Here is a 23484-nt window from a genome sequence, read left to right as displayed (position 1 = left end):
ATTTCAGGCAACTTCAGCAAGTGTCTCAATTTATGCCAATGTGACAGTTTGGTTTGGGACACCTGTATTTCACTGACAAGCAGAACCAATAAAGAAGGAAGGGGCTTTGATGCTTAATTCAACCCTGTTGCATCGAATGTAATGTTACACTACAATTTTAACTACCTCTGAAACTAAGAAAATATTTTTTTTTAAATCCAATTTACCTGCCAAGGGCACTTAGCTTGGAATACATATAACAGACAAATCCCTGAATACTTTCTATTCTTTCTGTGGTAAAATATTTGATATTTTATTTTTGATATACAAAATTACAATTAACATTTGTTATTGACTGTCAGTTTAACGTGACTGTCAGTGTGGGTAAATATTCTTTTGACAGGATGATTCTAATGTCATCTTTTCTTTATCTTCCAGATGTGACACAGATCACATTAACACTGACAGTAACAGATGTGAACGATGCCAACCCAGAGTTCAAGAATAAACCCTATCCATTCCTGACTACTGTGGGGCCCAACACTCCCCCCAATGAAGAGGTGTTCCGGGTTGTTGCTGAGGACCCGGACACAAACTCCAACATCTCCTACAGGATTGACTCCGGTAGGTTCTCGTTGGCATTGAGTGATGCTTAGGCCCATGTAGATCCGGAGTAGAATAAGTCTTCAGCATCCCATGCTTGCTGTAAAAGGCGACTATGCTTGTCGTAAGAGGCGACTCACGGGATCAGGTGGTCAGACTTGCTGACGTGGTTGATGCATGTCATAAATCCCAATTGCTTGGATCGATGCTCATGATATTAATCACTGGATTGTCTGGTCCAGACTTGATTATTTACAGACCGCCGTCATATAGCTGGAATATTGCTGAGTGCAGTGTTAAACAACAAACCAACCAACCAACCAACCAACCAACCAACTTAGAGAATGGATTTACAAACAAACAAGACAGAGCTACAGCTCATAATGTTCTAGTACTTACTTCAACAACCTCAGTCTGAAATATGTGTATACGTAGAAACTGGTTATGTATGGAAATGAGTTGTCTCCCTTTCGCATTTGTCTGCTGGGGTTTTGTGGTGGTAGCGATAGCTTGCCTTTTAACCCATAGTCAGGGATAGATGAGGGGTGTCCATGCTCAATCTACACCCTTCTGAAAATGATATTTCCATTTGTCAGTGAATTGTTACACCTACAATACAATATAATATATAGTCAATATAAAGCATCAAGCAATACGTTCACCTGGGGCAAGAAATAGCCCTACAACATTTTAGAAAACTATACAAAACTTTCTTGTGTTAATGTTTTTGCGCATAATTAATTTTCATCGCCTCCATCCATAGTACATAACAACCCCCTCATATCATTATGATGTCCCCAAGTTACTACAGACGAAAGAAATGGCAGTGAGTCCCAAACTTTTGATTTCTGTCAGAAATACACCATACATGGAGACCCACCAAACATTGATGTGCATTCAATCCATTTACAGGTGCTTCAATCAGTGCCTCCCACCTCACATATTTGATAATTTTGTATGAAAATGTAAGAATTAAGTTATTGTGGCCTTATATGTGACTTAGTATGTAACCATGGTTACTCACGAGGTTGTAGCATGAAGTGGTCTATGAAGGTAGTGAACTAACTAACACTTACTGACACTTTGCCACAGGTGGAAATGGCAGGTTCTACATCAGCACTGAGACTGTCCCCTTGGATGGTACATTCATCAAGGTCGGAAACATCTATACCAAAGGTCAAGGACGATTTGAAGATGGCCGAGAATTCAACTTGGTTGTGTTCGCAAGTGACGACAATGCCACACCCCCACAATCTACCATGGCTAATGTTTTTGTGAAGGTTGGACTCAGACCGCCACAGTTCTACGAAAACCCATTCAGAGGAACTGTCCGAGAAAACAATGGAATAGATCAAACGTGAGTTTACCCCAGCTTCAGAACATATTTCATCATGAAAAGTCTGCCTATAGTCCTTGGTACCTCCTGCCTGTGTATCCAGGGCTGTATAGTCCTTGGTACCTCCTGCCTGTGTGTCCAGGGCAGTATAGTCCTTGGTACCTCCTGCCTGTGTGTCCAGGGCAGTATAGTCCTTGGTACCTGCTGCCTGTGTGTCCAGGGCAGTATAGTCCTTGGTACCTCCTGCCTGTGTGTCCAGGGCAGTATAGTCCTTGGTACCTGCTGCCGGTGTGTCCAGGGCAGTATAGTCCTTGGTACCTCCTGCCTGTGTGTCCAGGGCAGTATAGTCCTTGGTACCTCCTGCCTGTGTGTCCAGGGCAGTATAGTCCTTGGTACCTCCTGCCTGTGTGTCCAGGGCAGTACAGTCCTTGGTACCTCCTGCCTGTGTGTCCAGGGCAGGGTAGTCCTTGATACCTGCTGCCTGTTCATGGTCAAGCTGATGCCAATAATGAGGGAAGGAGGCCAAAATGACTGCTTGATTTCACTTGCAATGAGACCATTGAGGTAGATGAACTCGCATTGAGATCTGACTAGTCATGTGCCATGATATCCGGATTGGTTTGGCTGTACTAACCCTACAGCCCTCTCTATACTAACCACAAAGGGTTTGAATTAGTGGTTGAAGTAGCAACAATGACAACTGACACTCTGCTTTTCTACCTGTAAAAGAACACATGGGAGCATATCTGTTGCTGACAGTGTAGTGTTTTGTTACTTTCACTGTGTAGTTAGGAAAGAATTCATTCTTAAACTTGGAAATAATATCTATAATGGGATGTTTGATCTAATGAGAGCATTGAAGAACTGTCTTTGTAGAAGGGGGTTTACAACATTGTACCAACTGATAATGGGGCATATATATTTGTTATACTTTGCTTAACTATCATTGAAACTGCCGTTGGAAATTGTCACATTTTTTTTGAAATTTGAACTTGATAACCCATTCTAGGTTATATTTGTGTTGGCAGGTTAAATGGAGAGTTTAAGGTGGAAGCAAAGGCCTTTCAAGGTAACGCTATCTCGTATGAGCTGCGTGACGCCACAAACGCCACCTCTGCCCAGTTCTCCATTGATAGCAGTGGTGTTGTCAAGACATTGCAAGTACTGGAATTTGATGTGCCCCGAGAACAGCGGCCGCCAATCTATGAGTTGAACGTGTTTGCAACAGAGTCTGTCACAAGCCTGCAGAGCACTGTTAAGGTGGGATAGCAATCAGTGTTAGTTAGCAGTGTTTAGGACCATAATTTATGATAATAGGATCTATTCATTATGACATTTAATATTATAAGAACCACATTACTATACTATCTATATAAATTGATTTATTGTTTAACTGTAGCGCTTGTAGTAGTATAATGTTGAAAATAGTCGAGACAATTAAGGTGAGCTGCAGAGCATCATGCAGGGTTTTTACGCGACGCAGAAATGTGTGTCCAGTACGCAGAAATGGATAGAGTTGAAGCAGAAAATGATTTTTTTATGCACAATAATATTCATTGTACCATATTCTTGACAAGAAACATAAACTTCCTGTAATTAAAGTAATTATTAGATCTGTAGTACAGGAAACGGCACCATTTCATTAATTTACAGGACCCTCATATGTCCTGTAAGGACCCTTGAAATTTGTAATTGGGTGTCCTCTGCACCCCTAGTTTTGTAGGTCAGAGTAAAACCCTGATCATGGCTTTATTTGTCATGTTACTTAAGAATTGACTTGCACTTTGTGAGAGTTCATTGAGTGAGTAGTAGAGTTCATTCCAAGAGTGAGGGCCAAACTGTCAGAGCTGGGACGATGCACAGATGTAACACATATACAGCTAGTACAGTTGTTAATGAACCTGTCGAGTCAATACTTGGATGGTTTAGATGTACATTTCTTTGTTTTGTTCACTAAGATGGGTCATAGCAGGGATCGATCATGTTGACAAACTCTCTGACGTTTCTCAATGTATGCTAAAACATTGTGTTCAAGATTAAAGGTCTAAATGATCAGAAACAATGCTCCTGTATGTATTCATGCTAGGGAATTCCCAGAGGTTCCCAAAGGAAAGTATAAGTAGTCTGTCAGTGTTTACGTCATTTCAAGAATACAGTCTGATGAAAAATGTATGAACGTCAAATTTCATACACCTATGAACGTCAATTTTGCGGTCATGTGTCCGACATCTCATCCAATGGAAAAGCTGTTTATCGTGTCAACTTCACATTAAAAATATTGTTGATCAATGTTGATATTTGTTTTTGTAATAATTGAGATGTGTGTATTCCTCTTGCAGTTGTTCATAGAAGTCCTTGATGACAACGACAATTCACCAATCTTTGAGCTGTCTAGGTATTCTGCCAGGTTTCCCGAGGACCTACCTATAGATCAAACTGTACTGGAAGGTTTGTTAGTTTGGTATTCTTATGAGCAATATTCTAACACAATGATGATATGTGAAATGGCTGGCATTTTGACCATCAAACTACAATTTCACTTCCACTGAACATATAAAATGTCATTGGCAAGTTGTGACATTATGTACAGAGGGAGAGAGAAGAAGAATTAAATATGTGACAGACATAAGCATGATTAAGATAATTTGTTTTTTTATCTCTATAACTCATTGTTAACTAAGTTTGATATCACTTGTAACTCTACAGAACTTATCTTTGATTATCCAGTGTATTGTATCTCCATTCTACTATGATAAATACCCTTGACCTATTTGTTGCCATAACTTTGATTTAAGTCCCTCGATTTCATGATTGAAACAAGTGGTGATACCACCAGTGCTTGACTCACCATATTGCACGCCAACTCAAGTACAGCTTAGAAAGTCAGAGTGAGAAACATTCTGTGCCAAATTAGTGATAGGAGAGATTGAAAGTGGTGAATGGGTCCATGGTATAGATATCATAATAGACATGATAGAATGGCGATATGATACACTGGATAATCACTGATTGACTTGACTGAACACGTATGGCACTGTTAAAAGATGGTACTAAACCAAGGGGCTTAACCAAGGACAGTTCAGCTCGGAGTCAGTATAAAGTGTCTTTATGGAGTATTCATGTTATACTGCAGGGTGATATCTCTGTGGGCTGGAACTATAAAATCGTCATTAGTCCAGACTAGTACAAGCAGCACCACACACACATTCGCACATAAGTGCATGCACGTCGCTATATAGGTGCAATGATATTGAAAGCAACGTTAAATCCCATTTCACCACCTCAAAGCCTGTACAGAGACCAATATTCAATACTGAATCTTAAGCAAATGTCAGAAGTCCCAAGTTGGAATAGAACTGTCCGTTATTGCAGTATTCAATGTTATTGCTTAACATAGGCAACTTGCATTTCACTATATGGGGGAAGAAATTCATTGCTAAGTTTTATGTTAATACATTGAAGGCAATGAAGTACCTTGGAAGTTTAAATATTAGGAACTACTTTAAAAACAACAACATTTTTATACAAAACAATTTATTTCCAATCTGCCCACCAAGGGCATTTAGTTTTGAATTGTAGATAAATGATTTGATTCTGTTTCCAGTGAAGGCTGTCGATGATGATTCAGGAACCAATGCTGAAGTGGCATATTCTATCAGTCATGAGAACTTCTATGTGGTAACTGAGAACAGAACCACTCCTGGAGTTAGTGGTATGGAGTACGTCGGAATCATCAAAGTGAAGAAGTGAGTACACTTGTTACAAGTGGTATAAGAAATCTCTTCAAGCAATTTAAGCTAATGGCCATTAGGCATTCACCTCAATATGTCCAAATAGGTCAGGTGAGGTAGCCCCTGGATCAAATCCTCAGGGAAAAAATGAGAAACATGAAAGAAAAATAGGTACAACATTGTCAAGAGGCAAATATTCTAGTTATATCTGTGTGTTATTCCGTGTAAATAGTTATTGTTCATGGCTCCGTGTCACAAGGCAATCATAGTATCACTACTGTAGTAACTCCTATTCTTTGACATATAGAGATGACACTAGTAGTGCTTTGACATATAGAGATGACACTAGTAGTGCTTTGACATATAGAGATGACACTAGTAGTGCTTTGACATATAGAGATGACACTAGTAGTGCTTTGACATATAGAGATGACACTAGTAGTGCTTTGACATATAGAGATGACACTAGTAGTGCTTTGACATATAGAGATGACACTAGTAGTGCTTTGACATATAGAGATGACACTAGTAGTGCTTTGACATATAGAGATGACACTATTAGTGCTTTGAATGCTTTGCAAACCGAGGGCCTGGAACTGCAAAAGTAAAGCAATGTACATGAGATCTTTGACTATAAATACGTGCCATTTTGAACTCACCATGTTCCTGTTTGCCCTTAGACGCTTGGACTACGATCGTTTGCCAGGCCACGTTTACAGCTTCACTGTGACCGCAACGGATAAGGGGTCACCTCCAAACACTGGCACGACCAGCGTCCAAGTCTTCATGACCAATGTTAACGATGAACCACCAGAGATAAGTCTTGGAAACCAGAAGCAAGATGTGCGTGAAGATGCCAAAGTGGGAGATGCTGTCACTGTCATCCAAGCCATTGATTTGGACAAGGACTCTGTTGAGTTCTACTTCTCACGTAGGTTATTTTGGAAGCATACTTCGAAGGTAGCATTATATATGTAGTATATATGAAACCATCATGTAACATGTTCTGTTCAGCATGGCATTTGACTACTATTTGAGAATTTTACACCCACAAATGGTTCCATTGATTATGATACTCAGTGTTAAGAGGTGTGATCAAATGCTGAGTTCATTTCCTTACGTTCTCAGGGGCGGTCGGGTAGCCTAGTGGTTAAAGCGTTCGCTCGTCACGCTGAAGACCCGAGTTCGATTCCTGACATGGGTACAATGTCTGAAGCCCATTTCTGGTGTCCCCCGCCGTGATATTGCTGGAATATTGCTAAAAGCGGCGTAAAACCATACTCGCTCACTCACTCCATACGTTCTTGTTCGCTCACTCACTCATTCACCTTCCAGCGCGACTGACAGACTTCAAGATCTTCAGGATCCTGCCAGCATCTGGTCTCATCACATTGTCACAAACTGTGCCAGCTGACGTGGATGAGTACGTGTTGAACATCACCGCCTACGACGACGGCAGCTGCTGTGGTGGCTCCCCAATCCTGTCCAGCGAAGCCTACCTGAATGTGGAGATCGTGGACATCAACACACACAAGCCGTCATTTCCGCAATGCTCCACCTACAATAATGCCACCATTCTTGAAGCGAAGCCACAAGATACACATGTTACAAGGGTAAGCAGAAATGATTTCATTTCAATAACTAATTGTAATCTCATTGCTCCACCCATTGCATAAAAATGCTATTGTGTTTGAAACGAAGGATCCTTGTCATAACCCTAATGTTCGGGATGACCAGGTCAAATACTATGGCAGAAAGCCTCCAGTGCCCTAAGACCCACTTTGGACACTGACCATATGAAGAAGTGATACATGGTTTAACTTTTCTTATTCACATCAAGGTTCAAGCAGAAGACAACGACAGGGGAGAAAATGGCCGAGTCACGTACTCCATTCTCAGAGCTCCCACAAACGTCCAAGTTAACTTCAGAATAGATGAAGACACAGGAGACGTCCGCAGTGCTGTACAGTTTGATCGTGAAGTTATTTCCTCCTATACTGTGACCATCAGAGGCGTTGACCAAGGTACCCCCCCACTGGATGGCTACTGCACCTTCACTATCAGCATTGGAGACATCAATGACAATAAACCGGTGTTTGATCTCCAAAGTTACACTGCCACCATCAGTCAGACCATGGATGTTGGTCGATCTATCCTTACCGTGAGAGCTAATGATGAGGACCTTGGCGAGAATGCAGAGATTGAATACAGCATGGTGGACAGCGATGGTGGTGTTTTCAAAATCGACACCGAGGCTGGCATCATCTTCCTGAACAAGACATTGGGAACAGTATGTATATGTGAAGCGGCACAAGAAATAACTGTTTACATCTGGCATCCAGACATGACCCAGCCTGTACGAAGGGCATGGCTTTTGGCATAGTCTATTTTTAGCACAAAATTACATGTATTCTTAGTATTTTGTAATGAGACCTTTTCATTGTCAGTGACAAAAATTGATATATAACTTAATTCGTTCATTGACTGCAAGAAGGTGACTTCTTTCAGGAATAATGTTCAGTAGGTTTTTTGGGGAAAATTAACTGCTTGGGAAGATGATAGTAAGTTGGCTAGAACAAAATGCTGAACCCTCAAAACAAATTATTATGTTTTGTGCTGGACATTTGTTGTAAAATCAGGGTTAATGATTGGGTCGTCCAAACTGGTCGAGAATCAAAATTAATTGGTTAACATACTCTTGCTGTTTTTCAATGTTAAGATCGTCTCCATGCACGGGGTAGTAAGAAGTGAATTTACCTTAATACAAGATTAGAATCTTTTGCGTTTGATTATGGAAAGCTGCATTCCATAGCTTGGTTGTTTAGATCTTCCGATCAATCTTCGATATTTCAATTTATCAGAACATCATTATTGTGTAGGTGAGATGGATATGAAACAAACGTAAGTGCTTTGATTCAGTTCATGATCATCAATGCCATTTTGACATTTTCAGAAACAGCAATACGACCTGACAGTTATGGCAAAGGACAAAGGCGTGCCTCCTTTAAACAGCACAGCGAGTGTAAGTGTGCGGGTCATTGACCTCACCAGCCAGCCTCCTACATGGAACAGGAATGACTATGACACCAACCCCTACACAGTGGACGAGACTGCCGTTCCGGGCCACATCATCGCTTCCTTCAGTGCCACTTCAAATGTGGACAACCCCACTGTGTCTTTCTCCTTGATTGCTGCAGATGGCAGCCCAGTACAGTCTCTACCACCATTCGGCATCACCTCAGGGGGCGGCGTTGTCAATCTCACAGTGTTTTCCGTTACCATGGATTTCAACGTGAAGAACCGATATGAGCTTCGTCTTCGGGTGTCTGTGAGTAGATGTACATGAATTCCTGTTATATATGAGTAAAGGGGTCATTGCTTCAAGATAACCAGAGTTTCATATAGAGGTTCAAAGAAAGACTGCTCTTCTGTCTGCAGTAAGGAATTTTTATATCTAAACATCAAGTTAGTGTTTTTCATGGAATGTAGACTCTGTCTCTCTATAATTAGAGAAAAATAACAGTTGCATTAATCTACATGATCTGATTTGGTTTTGAGTTTGTGTTAAAATGACTCAGTAAGCTTGACAGACAGCCAATTTGCCCAAGTCTTGTGCCTCTTGGTGTCCTTGGATGCTGAAATAACGTTACAGAATCCTTCCAGAATCTCCTACAAATGGTGGTTAAAGAGTATTGTTGAGTTGCAGTGATATAGTGGGATGTTGACACTCCGTGGCACTGTAACATGTCGTCCTGTGTGCAGCATGGCCACGTGTAGAGTCCACACTGATGTGTGCCTAAGTGCACGGATTTAAGATTAAAGATTCTCACGAGAAGACTTTGTAGTTACTTAGGTATATCAATGAAAATGTATGACTTGTGTGATAAAATTTTGGAGTTACTTAGGTATATCAATGAAAATGTATGGCTTGTGTATTTCAAATGAAACACGTTTTTTTCCCTCCTCAGAATCGTGGATCAATACCTCTGTCATCTGAAATTCATCCCGTTGTGGAACTACGAGATACCAACAACAAGGTCCCATATTTCCGAGGTTTGGATTCCGCAACAGGATTCTACCCTGGAAGTATACCTGAAAACTCCCCCCCAGGACAGACTGTCATTGAGATAAAAGCTTATGATGATGATCCAACGTATCCCAACAATTTTGTAAGTTTGGAAAAAAACATCCATTTACCTTGACGTGAAGCCGTTGTTTTACTGTAACTTATGGTAGCAAAGTTAGGATATTGCTACAATATTTGAGACCTCATTCATCTGATGTAACCACAAAGTATTATTGGAAATTTCTTTTTCAACATGATGATATTTTGTTCCAGCTCACCTTTGAGATTGTTCCGAAAGTGAATATCTCTGACAAGTTCTCCATCCGCAAGATTGATGATAACACCGCTGTTCTGACATCTAGAGCCAGTTTTGATCGAGAAGAAACCAGTCAACTGTATGTTGATGTTAAAGTATATGATGGTGTAGAATCCTCCCGACCCGGACACACCCCAGGACAACCCAACACAGGTGATTGTTACTGGTCATTTCTCCCTAAACCTGGAAACAGGACGGTAAGAACAGGAACGGGTGCTCACTCGCTGACTTGCTTGATGCATGAAATTGTATCCCAACTGTGTACATCAGTGCTCATGATGTCTGTCACTGGATTGTCCGGCCCAGACTTGATTATTTACAGATCGTTGTCATATAGCTGGAACATTGCTGAGTGCAGTGTTAAACAAACATTTCCCTTAAAGCTAAATCAGAACTACAGTGTACCAGTTTGAAAGAGTACTCATTTTTTAGGCTAATTTGATGCTTCTGCTCAAGGGAAAATGACGACTTCAGTATGCTCTTTTCTGCATCTATTCTGACATTTTGGGAGTAAGTAGAAAGCCTTTTGATAAAACATGATAGGTGTGAATGATGATTAAGGATTTGTTTAATTAAGGATGTTCTGTATTTCAGCCGTTGTCCCAGTACAAGTGCGTATCACAGACATGAACGACAACAGCCCCTACTTCGTGAAGTCTTTCTACAATGCGTCTGTAAGAGAGGATGCTCCAGTGCAGGAACATGTCCTCAGTGTCAGTGCTCGGGATCCTGATGACGGTGAGGCTACAGCACCCATTCCTTGTTTCAGTAGTCGATTAAACTTCCGAACATTGAAGAAACCTCATTTCTATCTCACTCCATTGAGGGGCGGTCGGGTAGCCTAGTGGTTAAAGCGTTCACTCGTCACACCGAAGACCCGGGTTCGATTCCCGACATGGGTACAATGTGTGAAGCCCATTTCTGGTGTCCCCCACCGTGATATTGCTGGAATATTGCTTAAAGCGGCGTAAAACCATACTCACTCACTCACTCACTCACTCACTCACTCACTCACTCACTCACTCACTCACTCACTCACTCACTCACTCACTCACTCACTCACTCACTCACTCCATTGAAAGTCAAAAACAGCTTATGTTGTGGCACAATGCCCATCATTAGTCTTTTGTTAACGTTTCCAATTTTCAACGTTGCCTTTGAGACAAGGCCAGTGAAAATAAACTTTCCTTGGAGGATCACAGCTATAGCGTCTCTGACAAGTGCTCATTGAATTCTGAAAAAAGTGTTACATGGCTACAATGGTTTTGTATCAAGAGCAATGTTTTGTGTCTTAAGTTTGCTTGAAAATATTATTAGGATCAATGTTCAATTTAACTTACTTTTTTCAGATAAATTTATTGACAGCACTGGGAAGATGCTGCTGCAGATGGTTATGTGATTGATATTAGTGTGATGTTACTCATGATACTGTCTGTTTACAGCCGCTGTCTTGACATACACAATCCGAGGTGGGAATGAGCGGGGTGCATTTGGTGTGTGGAGTAAGACAGGGATCATCTATGTTGGGAGGCAGCTGGATTATGAAACAGAACAACATGTGAGTTTGATGATAACATAAAAGAATGTTCTTATTTCTTTAAAGAAAAATACCTACGAGGGATTATTGCCTTATCAAACATCTTTCTAATTGCAAATTTAATGGAATACATGAAAATAGATTGAACAGCAATACTGCGTTCCTTTGAGCTTTGCTCCTTCATAAGCTAACAATGTGGTGACCTAACTTAAATATTGTTTAAAGCAACATTATTACCTACTCACTCACTGTATTTTCAGCTTTACGACCTAACCCTGGAAGTATCTGATGGGATTTACTCCAACACCACTCGTGTGAATATCCACGTCTCAGACGCCAATGATAACAGTCCTGTCTTCGTGACTGACCCATATGTCATCTTGGATGTTGTTGAGGAGGATACCTCCATCACTGCCAGCAACAAGAGGTTCTTAGTGCAGGTCAGACCAATCACAATATTCTGATAAGAAAGAAGTATTTGTAATTACCGGCTGATAATTGTAAAGTTTGTCACTTATGATACAGTTATTCTGCTTACATGGTAATCAACGTTTCTTCTAATCGTATGTTATAAACACAACAACACATGAGAGGAATATAACCTTTATTCCCAGTTCTGTCCATCCTCTATATCTCCCGGGCTAGCATTTGGTAAATCTACACTAACCCATTGGATCCATTCCAGTGGTTGTTTCTTGCGATCACTAATTACCGACCAATCAAATGTCTACAGAAGCAAAAGGGTAAGGGAGGTAACATGTATTACCTAGAAACACGAACCCATAAAATTGGCAAATAAAATTTAAGGGCGGGTAATTTGAGATTGCGAAAACCACGGGAATGGATCAGGGGGTTAGTGAGGATTTGCCGAAAGACGAATAGTAGATAAACTCATGTTAATCCCAACAATGTTGAGCGAACCCAATAATATCTTCAATAAACTAAATGCACGTACTGGAAGTGAGGCTATAAGCAGGTGTGGATGTGTGTTGTATTTGCTGTACCCTCAGTGGCAAGTAGAAGCAGATGGTATCTAGCTGAGGTACAGGTTGTTTGGTGTGTCCTCATTCCCCGACTCTGGAAGCAGGCATGTGTCATCTGGGCTGACAGGTCCCCCATCACCCATGAATATATACTGAAACATTTTCAAAACGCATTTTAAATTTTGTGTAAAATTTGGCAAAATGGCCACAAAAATCAGATTATGTTCTGTATATTTTGGTATGAGGTAATCAAAAACAACAATGTCGTAATTCAGGTTTAAATCTCATTCGATATTTCAAGATGTATTTGAGCAACAAACACTCTATGTGTAATCCTTGAAAACATGATTATGCTTTTCATTGTGTCCGTATAAAGGGACACTTTGTAGTGTAGTAGCTATTTTTATCCAATGATCGAGCACCTATCTGGTTCCAGCAAGAGGAAAACATTGGAGCACTTAGGTTACATCACACACATGGCAAAGTTTCTTGCTTGACATCAGGTGGCATAGCCTTGTGGTACCTGCTGTACCTATTGCTTAGTGAATACAAACCCGTGCTGTATTGAAGATGAAATTTGTCATGTCTCCAGTTAACTCACTTTTGACCATCGTTTTTCAAGGTTAATGCCACGGATGCAGACATTGATCGACCGACCCAAATCCGTTACTCACTGCTTGGGTTTGGGACTTCCCCACCCAACAAGTACTTCGAAATTGAACCTGACACTGGCCGTCTGTACCTTCTGACCAGCTTGGACAGAGATCTGCCCAGTGGGAGACCAAACTACCAGTTCAACATCCGTGCCCAGGACGAACCTGACCCTTCACCTGGCTCAGCTGACCTTGACCGACCTCAGATAGGATTTGCGTCTGTTCAAGTAAAGCCAATTGACATCAATGATAACAAGCCAATTTTCATCTCCAAATTAGAGGGAAGTGTAATGGAGCACTCAGCACGAGGTAGGTGACATGTTGGGAGGTGGGGCTATTAATGCAGAAGATGGCATAAGGAACAGTGTCATTTACTGTTAAGGCCAAAGGACAAATAGGTGTGTTTTCGGTGTCCCAGGTGACACTTATCATAAGCCCCTGATCCTATACCTGTTTTCTGAATGAGTGAGTTGGGTTTTACGCCAATTTGATCAGTATTCCAGTTATATCATGGCATGTCGGCCTAATGTGGGAGGAAAGCCAATGTGATGCGGGTCTTAGACATTTACCACTTTGATGAAACCCATGAGCATGGGTATGGTGCTGACAACCTAGAAACATGATTGGGGCGAACTGGGATTCGAATCATAGAGTCCACAATCATAGCTTTCATAGTGCCCAAGGGATGCCAATGTTCAGATATCTAGGCCACCCATCCCCCTGTCGTTCTCAAATTGCACTATACCTTACATGGCTGTCCCAGTTAATTCCACCAGCATTGATGTGTTGCGCTTCATTACGACCCGTGAAGAGCCGGGGTAGAATAGGTCTTCTGCAACCCATGCTTGCCGTAAAAGGTGACTATGCTTGTTGTAAGAGGCGACTAATGGGATCAGGTGGTCAGGCTCGCTGACTTGGTTGATGCATGTTATAGATCCCAATTGCATGGATCGATGCTCATGATATTAATCACCGGATTGATTGTCTGGTCCAGACTCGATTTTTTACAGACTGCCGTCATATAGCTGGAATATTGCTGAGTGCGGCGTTAAACAACAACAAACAAACAACACTGTCTTCATTTGAAAGCAGGCTTTCACTAACATAAGGAAAATTACTGTCTTGTCTGAGAAAAATAACCTGACATATCTACTGTGTTTTTAACAGACTGAAGTAGGACACAAATATGGGCAAAGTGTAGTTCGTATCTCATAGTTGGTTCTTCATGTGATTTCAGGGAGCTCTGTCATGACTGTGGTGGCCATTGATTATGATGAGGGCATCAACGGGACTGTTAAATACGAAATTGTTGAGGGGCCATCAGATGGATCGGACATGAAGTTCCAGATCCGAGAAAGCTCAGGTCTGATTGAAACCAGCACCAACTCATCTGGCCTGGACAGAGAAACCACGCCAACGTACACGGTCAAGGTGAAGGCCTCCGACCGGGGAGTGGTACCTCAGTCAACAGAGAAACAAGTGATCATCAACTTGGACGACAAGAACGACCAGGTCCCAGTGTTTGAGAAGCCTCTCTACAAGGTGACGATGTCGGAGGCACAGACGTCGGGGGCAATTGCCCGAGTGCGAGCTACAGACAATGATATTGGAGAAAATGCTCGTCTCGACTACAGATTGAACAACTTCATTTCTTTCTTTGATGTGGAGGGTGTGAATAATGAGGGCAGCATTGTTGTATTCAGGGTATGTACTCAAGGACAGAATGAATACCTCGTAGCCTATGCTTGATCTAAGAGGCAAGTTAGGCGCTTGGTTGGTCAGACTTGATGGATTGCATTTCATTGTCACCTGAGTGAGATGTTGCTCATGATATCTCAATCCTTGGTGTTACAGGTCTTTATGACAAAGCACAAAACAAAAACATATTGCTTTATTTCATTCGTTGGGGTAATACAGGTTAATAGAGGTGTCAGATTGTAGTCTGGTGTACCAAAACCAATACTATTGCATTGTGCATGGGAGCCTACCCTTATAGTTATAGTTGGGTTTTACGCCAATTTGAGGGTAGAATAGGTCTTCAGCAACCCATGCTTGTCGTAAGAGGCGACCAACGGATCGAGAGGTCAGGCTCAATGTCATCATGACCCAGTTGTGTAGATCGATGCTCAGGATGTCAATCACTGGATTGTCGGGTCCACACTCGATTAATTACAGACTGCTGTCATATAGCTGGAATAACAAACAAACAAAGCATTGTGCAAAGAAGGGTAAATGTCAAGTAACTTGGCCTTGATATGTTCGGGAGAGAGCCTTGAAGATCTTGAATTTTGAGACACCTTCTGTAATAACCATGAATGACTACCCATGACTTTAGCCACGAGTCTAAAGCAGAAGTCGATTAAAAGTCTGTTTGCCAATGAAAGATTCCAGAACTAGTAGACTCCAAGGGCACAGACTGGAATGTGAGTGCTGGGATATTTGGTTCAGGCTGCTTGCTGCAGATTACACCATTCACACACTGTACGCCATGCTGCTATTCTAACATAAGGCTTTTGCCCCCTCAGGCTGTGGACTACGAGAATCCAGACCAGCGTTTCTTCAACCTGACGGTGGTGGTCCAAGACCCTGATCCAAGCCACACAGCCACAACCCACGTGGAGGTGACTGTAGAGGACTTCAATGACAACGAGCCTGAGTTTGAACGCCCCAGGATTGCTGTGGAACAGTTTGAAGATGCTGCTGTGGGAACATTCCTCGCTCACTTCTCAGCTGATGATAAAGATAGTGGAATCAACGCTGATTTTGAGTGAGTTTTCGAAACATAAATATTTCCATATCAACAGGATGAGAGATACCATTCCTGGTGAAAGTTCCATATATATGGCTCCTCCCCCTTCCCCTCCCCTTCTCCCCTCCCCTTCTCCCCTCCCCTCCTCCACCCCACCCCACCCCACCCCACCCCACCCCACCCCACCCCTTCTCCCAATCATCCCCCCTTATAAGATGACACACTATAGGATGTCACGGAAATGATTCAAAGCACGACAAAACTCAGTGTATCACTCCATCAGTTTCACGTCGGTGTCCCGTGTTGTACATATGTTGTGAGCTGTCTTGTTGTTAAGGTGTTGTAAAGCCCTGTACTTGTGTTGTGTTGTTTCTGTACTCACTACCTTCTACATCACAGGTACTCGGTGGACCGTAAGACGGATCCAAACAAACTCTTCAGCATTGACCAGTTGGGGAACGTGACAATCAGAAACATGTTGGACCGCGAGACAGAAAGTCATCACAAAGTCCACATATTGGCCATTGATAAAGGTAGACAGTTTCCTAAGGGGTACCTGTTTGTATTTTATCCTTACCAATGGAATTTAAGGGAAGGCTGCTTGCAATAAGAATTAGAAATTTTGAATATAAGAACACAGAAATGTGAAGCTTCGTCTAGCTGCATAACCAGGGCCCTGTTGCACAAAGCGATTGTAACTTAGACTTACGATAGTCTTAACTCTAAGATCGCTTTGTGGAATGTGGGGCCTGGTGACTTAAACATATTCTTGAAGCCTGATGGGAGTCCTTACTTAATGCAAATGCCTTTAGTTATTGAACACCTGACGAACCTTGTATGTATTTCGCATCCCAGGTGATCCTGCACAGACAGGTACAGGCACTCTGGAGGTGACGGTCAAAGATGTCAATGACAACTTCCCCATCTTCGCCAAGCCTTATCACCCCATTGTGATGGAGAATGCAGCTGTTGTACCGGAACTAGTTATCATCGTCAACGCCACGGATTTGGATGCTTTTCCATTTGGCGATCCATTTGGATTTTCCGAGCCTACATGTTCTGATGGAAGCAATAGCTGCCCTTGTAGTAGCAAACCTACCTGTACAGACTTCAGTCTTGTATTCAATCCAGGTACAGTAAAGTTTTCTTTTTAGGTTATTCTGTCTTGACCCCAAACTCTCCCAACCAAACAGTCAAGTATAATGTTTGGTACAACCGGGAGATAATCAGAGAGGGGGAAGGGGGTATAGTCGACACCTCGTCTATCTATCCGTCTGTCATTTCGTTTCTGCCATTCAACCGCCTGCCTACCAACTCGCCAGTAGAAGTAGTAGTGGTTGTAGTAGTAGTAGTCGTAGTAGTACCTCTCCATGTCTGAAAACGTAACAATTAAACATTTATTTATTTATTTTCAGATGGTGACAATAAAAAAGGCAATGCAGGCATCTCCACTAAAAAAGTGTTTGACCGTGAACAGCAGAAGTTTTACTACATGCCTATTGTCATGTGGGACATGCGTGGTTCCGGAGATCCTCGGGCTCAAACGGGAACCAACACACTCACCATAGAGATTGGTGACCTCAACGACAATGTGCACAGCCCAGGACACAAGGATATCTTCGTCTACAACTACAAGGGTAGGCTACAAGAAAGTACTACTCCCTCAAATAAAGACCAATTGCTAGTATTGTGTGCTGCTGTGGTTATTAAAATGTAATATATTATGACCAAGAAGTTACATATTATTGAATGTTTGGAGTGTGTATGGGAAGTCACAATGCCTGTGAAGAAGGTGAAAGACATGGATGAAGACTTCTCAAGTGATGTATGTTAATCAAATCAAAGTGTATATCGGGAAGTGTAGAATTCCAACTAAGTCCCCATGAAAGACAAATTGGGGAATAAATGTTATCTAATTCAAAATTAAGATCTGAAATAAAAAGAATTATTCCCTAAATTCAGAGGTATTTTAATATAGTATTTTGACATTGCATTCAGTGCAATAATGTATTTACTAAAAATTAAGGCCTCGTCCTCGTGCATGGTCCTGTTATCAGTCAAATACAATCAAATTGCTGTAGAGTAAAGAATGCTTATAACAAACACGCTTATAACAAACTGAGGATATATTGAATTGTTTTGGTCCCTTTGAGTTTGTTATAGCCATAGTTTACTGCAATAGCATATATATATTTAAAACAAATTCATTACAATTGTAGACTCTCTACTGACATTTGCTGCAGATGGGACTGAATATCCCTCAGTATGTCATGATGATGTTGGGTCTGTGTTACACAAGGTCATGGGTGGCCCAGTCATCAAATGTGCCAGAGTTTTGTTTCTTCATCTTCCTGAGGGACTTAACTGACTATAAAAGTCCAGTTTTCACCCTTGCCGAACTAGGCTGGAATTTCTGGGCTCGATTGTAGCGCCAGCAGTGACTATGTTCATACTATGTCCCTCCTATTGACCAATCACATTCCACCTCTAATATCACTTGCATTTGCTTCAAATAGTAAAGCCCGCCGTGATATTGCTGGAATATTGCTGAAAGCGGCATAAAACCATACTCACTCACTCACTCAAATAGTCAAGAAGATCTCATCGATAATCAAAGTCTATATCGCGAAGTGCATCAAACCCCGTGGGGACCTTGATAAAAAACAGGAAGAGAGTTGGTGGTACACATGCTTTGCAAATCCATGGTTTGTCCGATCCATCCCTGTGCTTGTTGGTCGATGGAAGTAGCAAATGTCGGAGACCTGCATCCCCAGTCAGTGCATGGGTTTGTTTCACTTGGTGTTTCAGGTATGTTTGGCCCTCTTGAAATCGGTAACGTGTACGCCACTGACCCGGACGACTGGGATGTTGTGGACAAGACCTTCAAGTACACCGGCCCAGAGTACATGAAGAAATATTTCTCGTGAGTTGGAATCGGTTATTAAGATTTAAACAGGGTGACTGTCGACTGGTAGCATTAGGGCATGTTGGCATTTCATTTTAAACGATTATAACAGATGCGTTCTTGAAGCTGATACAATCATTCCATGATACGCTAGAAATGTTAGGAATACAGGAAAATGCTTGTGGACAGCAGTAGTTAGTTGATGTATGGTTGGAGTCCAATGTAATCATTGGAATGGGACACTTTCATTATCTCGGTACATTCACTTTGTTTCAATCTTGGATTGTTGCATGTCACAGGGATATTTAGTCACACACTGTCTACCAGCTAAACGTAGTGATACTCATGTCTTTGCTTTATTCAGGGTGAATGTTGATACGGGCATGATCACCATGGCCAAGGGGGTTCCCGGCGACAATCCCTACTCGTTCACGGTGGATGTGTATGACAAGGTGTGGCAGAAAACCGTGCAGTCCACTGTTTCTGTCATGATCCGGGACATCTCAGAGGAAGCCGTTTTCAGCTCTGGATCAGTACGACTCCGAGGTAGGACATCTTCATAGCCAGAACTTGTTCATGTGTCTGAGTGTTGCTGATCGACAGCATGTATTTCTTGGAGCTATGTGCAGACTGAGATTATAAAACTTCCGTCAAGTGACGGACTTAGTTTTGTAAAGCTGTATTAATTTACCAGTACTTTTCTGATTCTATTAACGCAATGAAATTCATTATATTAACAATGGAGTTCTACAGACCTGTAGCTACATATTGCCGATTTTGGCTTGTAACAGAGGCACCAACGACCTGTCGTTCCTAGTTGTAGTACTAATATCATTGGTCTATTTCAGGTATAACAGCAGAAGACTTCGTGGCTAGACCAAAGAAACCCAATGGTGGCATCAGTGACTACGACCCAAGCATGTACGACAAGTTCCAGGCCTTCATTGCTGACAAGATTGCTGTTCCCAAGGAAAATGTGGATGTTCTCAGCGTCCAGAACAATGGAGAATTCACTGATGTCCGATTCTCTGCTCATGGCTCGCCGTACTATCCAGCCAGCAAGATGAACGCTGTTCTGGCGGTCAATAAGGATTCGGTAAGACTCTAAACATAGTTTTAGGGGTGGTTGGGTAGCCTAGTGGTTAAAGCGTTGGCTTGTCACGCCGAAGACCCGGGTTCGATTCCCGACATGGGTACAATGTGTGAAGCCCATTTCTGGTGTCCCCCGCCGTGATATTGCTGATATATTGCTAAAAGCGGCGTAAAACCATACTCACTCACTCACTAAACATAGTTTAGACCTGTTCAGACTATCATTTCTTCTCACTTAACGTTTACAACTAATTTGATGGCGTAGTCAAGATGATTTTACTTCTCTGAAAACAAAAAAGGGGAAGTGGTTTAATGTTACATCATTGTGTTTTGAATGCAATGTTAAGATGCTTCTGAAATTAAGAATATAAGAACTTTTCAAAAATAAAGTTTTGATCTAATTAACAATTTTCCAAATTTGTCTGCCAAGGGTACTTAGTTTTGAATCCTAGATATACCCCTCCAAGTGTAGGATCATGATGATAGTCCATTAGTTAAATGTGTCCTGTTGAAAAAATAACTTGAACTACCTAATAGTCATTATGCCAGGATGCTACTGACTACAGTGTTATAACTTACATGTTAACTGTCAGTCATTTTGTTTTTCAGCTTCAGAAAACTGTTGGTATTGAGGTCGACCAGGTTCCCATTGATGAGTGTAAGGATGAGAGGTTTGAAGGAAGCTGCTACAACTTCCTGAACGTCACTGGAAAACCAGCAATGGTCAACACCAACGGCACCTCCTTTGTTGGAGTACAGATGTTTGTGCAACCCACGCAGGGATGTCGTTCGGACTTCTACCCCCCTAGCGACGAGTGTACGCCAGACTACTGCTACAATGGAGGCACCTGCAATAAAGATGACTGGGGAGAACTTTCGTAAGTATACATTAATTTATTCAGCAGATTGCTTCATGCTTGAGACCATGTTTCAGTTGATCTATGAAGATAAAATACTTAGCACATTTTTAGCACATTGTCTGTCATCCATCTTTTCTAAACAGTCCCATTTTCTCTGAAACAATAAGAATCTTAGCAAGCTTCTTCTTGCACCTTGACACCCAATCATATGACGTAGATAGCACTTTCTACTGAGTTAACCTATTTACTTGCTCACGAGTTCAAGTCTGGATCAGCCTGATTATGTTTCTAGGTTTGTGCCTGTGGCTCTCCCCCAAAGACCTGCATCACTTGGGGCTTTTCTCCCACATCAAGTTGCCACGTTGGATAGAGCTGAAATAGATTCAAAGCGGTGTTAAACACAACTCACTCACTCACTCACTCACCCATTGATCTTTCCTTCCAGGTGTAGCTGTCTCCCTGGTTCCAACGGCCCCCGCTGTCAGGGAACTCATCACTCGTTCGACGGCGGCAACTACGCCCTGTATGACCCTCTGGAACAGTGTGAGTTCGGACGCACCAGTCTCCACATCATCACGCTGCAAGAGGACGGACTCATCATGTACAATGGACCTGTGGATGACTTTGCACCTGGCTCAGATGACCCAACAGATTTCATCTCCCTGGAACTCAGTGGAGGCTACCCGAGACTCAGGATTGACCATGGATCTGGTACTCTGGAACTCTATGTGGATGGCCGAGATGCTCACGGTATTGCCAAGATGCAGAAACTCAGTGATGGAAAGTGGCACAGGATTGACATTGTCCGCAATGGGCAGGTATGTACCTTGCTTACTTGAAATGTCTATTTAGGTTTTTACAGTTTTAAGATCTTTGGGAACTTTTTACACGATGAGATGGATCTGTATCAAGAAATATTTCATGTACATGAAACTAACTTTTATTTTTTTTTATATTTTCTTTCCCCATGTTTTTTCTCCTGTGTTATATGTTTGTTGTATACTTTCAGCAAGTTGAGATGATCGTTGATCACTGTGAAAGAGCTACATTAGAACCTGGTGGTACAGTCTCCGATGACAAGATGTGTCGTGCAACGGGCACCACCCCAGGGGAAAATGTCTACCTGAATGTCAACACACTGCTGCAGCTTGGAGGCCGGTACTCCACCCCCAATAAGCCCACTGGAATAATGCCCACCAAGTTCAATGGCTGTGTCAAGAACCTGATGCACAACAGCAGGGTGAGTGGCCAAATGCTTCATAATGTCTTTCAGAATATTTATTGCATTTGATCATGGTTGAGGTTTAAAGTCATGACCTTTCACATCCTGAAAATGTTTACAATATTTCTGTTTTTAAGTGCATATAAGGTGGGTTTTCTTAAAGATATTTTGATGGCAGTGTAGGTTAACTACTAACCTGCACTTGTAAGCATCATACTTGTACTCATGTACTCAGGGCGGTTAAAGCATTCGCTCGTCATGCCGAAGACCCGGGTTCGATTCCCGACATGGGTACAATGTGTGAAGCACATTTTTGGTGTCCCCCACTGTGATATTGCTGGAATATTGCTTAAAGCCGCGTAAAACCATACTCGCTCATGTGGTTGTCATCCACTACCTTCATCAGTTTCGGACTTTATCCCACATTATGCCGATATGTTATGATTAATAATTGAACTTTCGTTGATAGAGCATTAAGCCTGCTCTCTCACTCACTCACTATGTCATTTTGCAGCTCTACGATCTGACAGTCCCTGGCAACCCAGGGTACCCAGCAGGGGAAAACACATGCAGGCGGGAAGACGTCATCTGTGACGAGAACAGCATCAACGGCCCCAAGTGTGGTGAAAACGGCATCTGCGAGTCCACCTGGCAGCCCGATACCACCATTTGCATCTGCAAGCCTGGCTGGTTCGGGAACAAGTGTGAGAGAGGTACGATCTGCTTTGTAAACCAGGAAATATAAGGCAAAAGATATATGGTACACAGGTGTGAGACAGGATATATGGGGCACCAGTGGGAGACGGGATATATGGGGCACCAGTGTGAGACAGGATATATTGGGCACCAGTGAGAGACTGGATATATGGGACACCAGTGGGAGACGGGCACCAGTGGGAGACGGGCTATATGGGGCACCATTTGGAGACGGGCTATATGGGGCACCAGTGGGAGACAGGATATATCGGGCACCAGTGGGAGACGGGATATATGGGGCACCAGTGTGAGACAGGATATATTGGGCACCAGAGGGAGACTGGATATATGGGGCACCAGTGGGAGACAGGCATATGGGGCACCAGTGGGAGACGGGCTATATGGGGCACCATTTGGAGACGGGCTATATGGGGCACCAGTGGGAGACAGGATATATGGGGCACCAGTGGGAGACGGGCTATATGGGGCACCAGTGGGAGACGGGCATATGGGGCACCAGTGGGAGACGGGCTATATGGGGCACCAGTGGGAGACGGGCTATATGGGGCACCAGTGGGAGACGGGCTATATGGGGCACCATTTGGAGACAAGATATATGGGGCACCAGTGGGAGACAGGATATATGGGGCACCAGTGGGAGACGGGATATATGGGGCACCAGTGGGAGACAAGATATATGGGGCACCAGTGGGAGACGGGATATATGGGGCACCAGTGGGAGACGGGCTATATGGG

The 23484-nt window shown here is 42.5% G+C and overlaps 1 protein-coding gene across 1 annotated transcript in view; it reads left to right on the top strand.

Moving 5' to 3' along the window:
• Positions 1 to 23484, top strand: part of LOC124138897 (neural-cadherin-like) — a 55814-nt gene that overhangs the window by 20115 nt on the left and 12215 nt on the right. The window contains exons 2-28 of the mRNA XM_046505789.2: positions 418 to 603; positions 1675 to 1939; positions 2947 to 3178; positions 4258 to 4366; positions 5523 to 5664; positions 6330 to 6580; positions 6985 to 7262; positions 7490 to 7939; positions 8603 to 8977; positions 9618 to 9818; positions 9989 to 10184; positions 10626 to 10769; positions 11474 to 11589; positions 11829 to 12008; positions 13174 to 13513; positions 14442 to 14908; positions 15730 to 15971; positions 16353 to 16486; positions 16809 to 17084; positions 17369 to 17590; positions 18762 to 18876; positions 19223 to 19404; positions 19707 to 19954; positions 20560 to 20828; positions 21256 to 21628; positions 21820 to 22050; positions 22547 to 22745. Coding sequence (XP_046361745.2) covers positions 418 to 603; positions 1675 to 1939; positions 2947 to 3178; positions 4258 to 4366; positions 5523 to 5664; positions 6330 to 6580; positions 6985 to 7262; positions 7490 to 7939; positions 8603 to 8977; positions 9618 to 9818; positions 9989 to 10184; positions 10626 to 10769; positions 11474 to 11589; positions 11829 to 12008; positions 13174 to 13513; positions 14442 to 14908; positions 15730 to 15971; positions 16353 to 16486; positions 16809 to 17084; positions 17369 to 17590; positions 18762 to 18876; positions 19223 to 19404; positions 19707 to 19954; positions 20560 to 20828; positions 21256 to 21628; positions 21820 to 22050; positions 22547 to 22745 — 6423 coding nt within the window. The remainder of the gene's footprint in view (positions 1 to 417; positions 604 to 1674; positions 1940 to 2946; positions 3179 to 4257; positions 4367 to 5522; positions 5665 to 6329; positions 6581 to 6984; positions 7263 to 7489; positions 7940 to 8602; positions 8978 to 9617; positions 9819 to 9988; positions 10185 to 10625; positions 10770 to 11473; positions 11590 to 11828; positions 12009 to 13173; positions 13514 to 14441; positions 14909 to 15729; positions 15972 to 16352; positions 16487 to 16808; positions 17085 to 17368; positions 17591 to 18761; positions 18877 to 19222; positions 19405 to 19706; positions 19955 to 20559; positions 20829 to 21255; positions 21629 to 21819; positions 22051 to 22546; positions 22746 to 23484) is intronic.

Source organism: Haliotis rufescens, unplaced genomic scaffold (genome assembly GCF_023055435.1).
Source record: "Haliotis rufescens isolate VD_foot unplaced genomic scaffold, xgHalRufe1.0.p SCAF_19, whole genome shotgun sequence".
In the NCBI taxonomy this organism is placed as follows: domain Eukaryota; kingdom Metazoa; phylum Mollusca; class Gastropoda; order Lepetellida; family Haliotidae; genus Haliotis; species Haliotis rufescens.
Note: the sequence above shows the minus strand (reverse complement) of the source record. Positions and strands in the feature narration are given on the sequence as shown.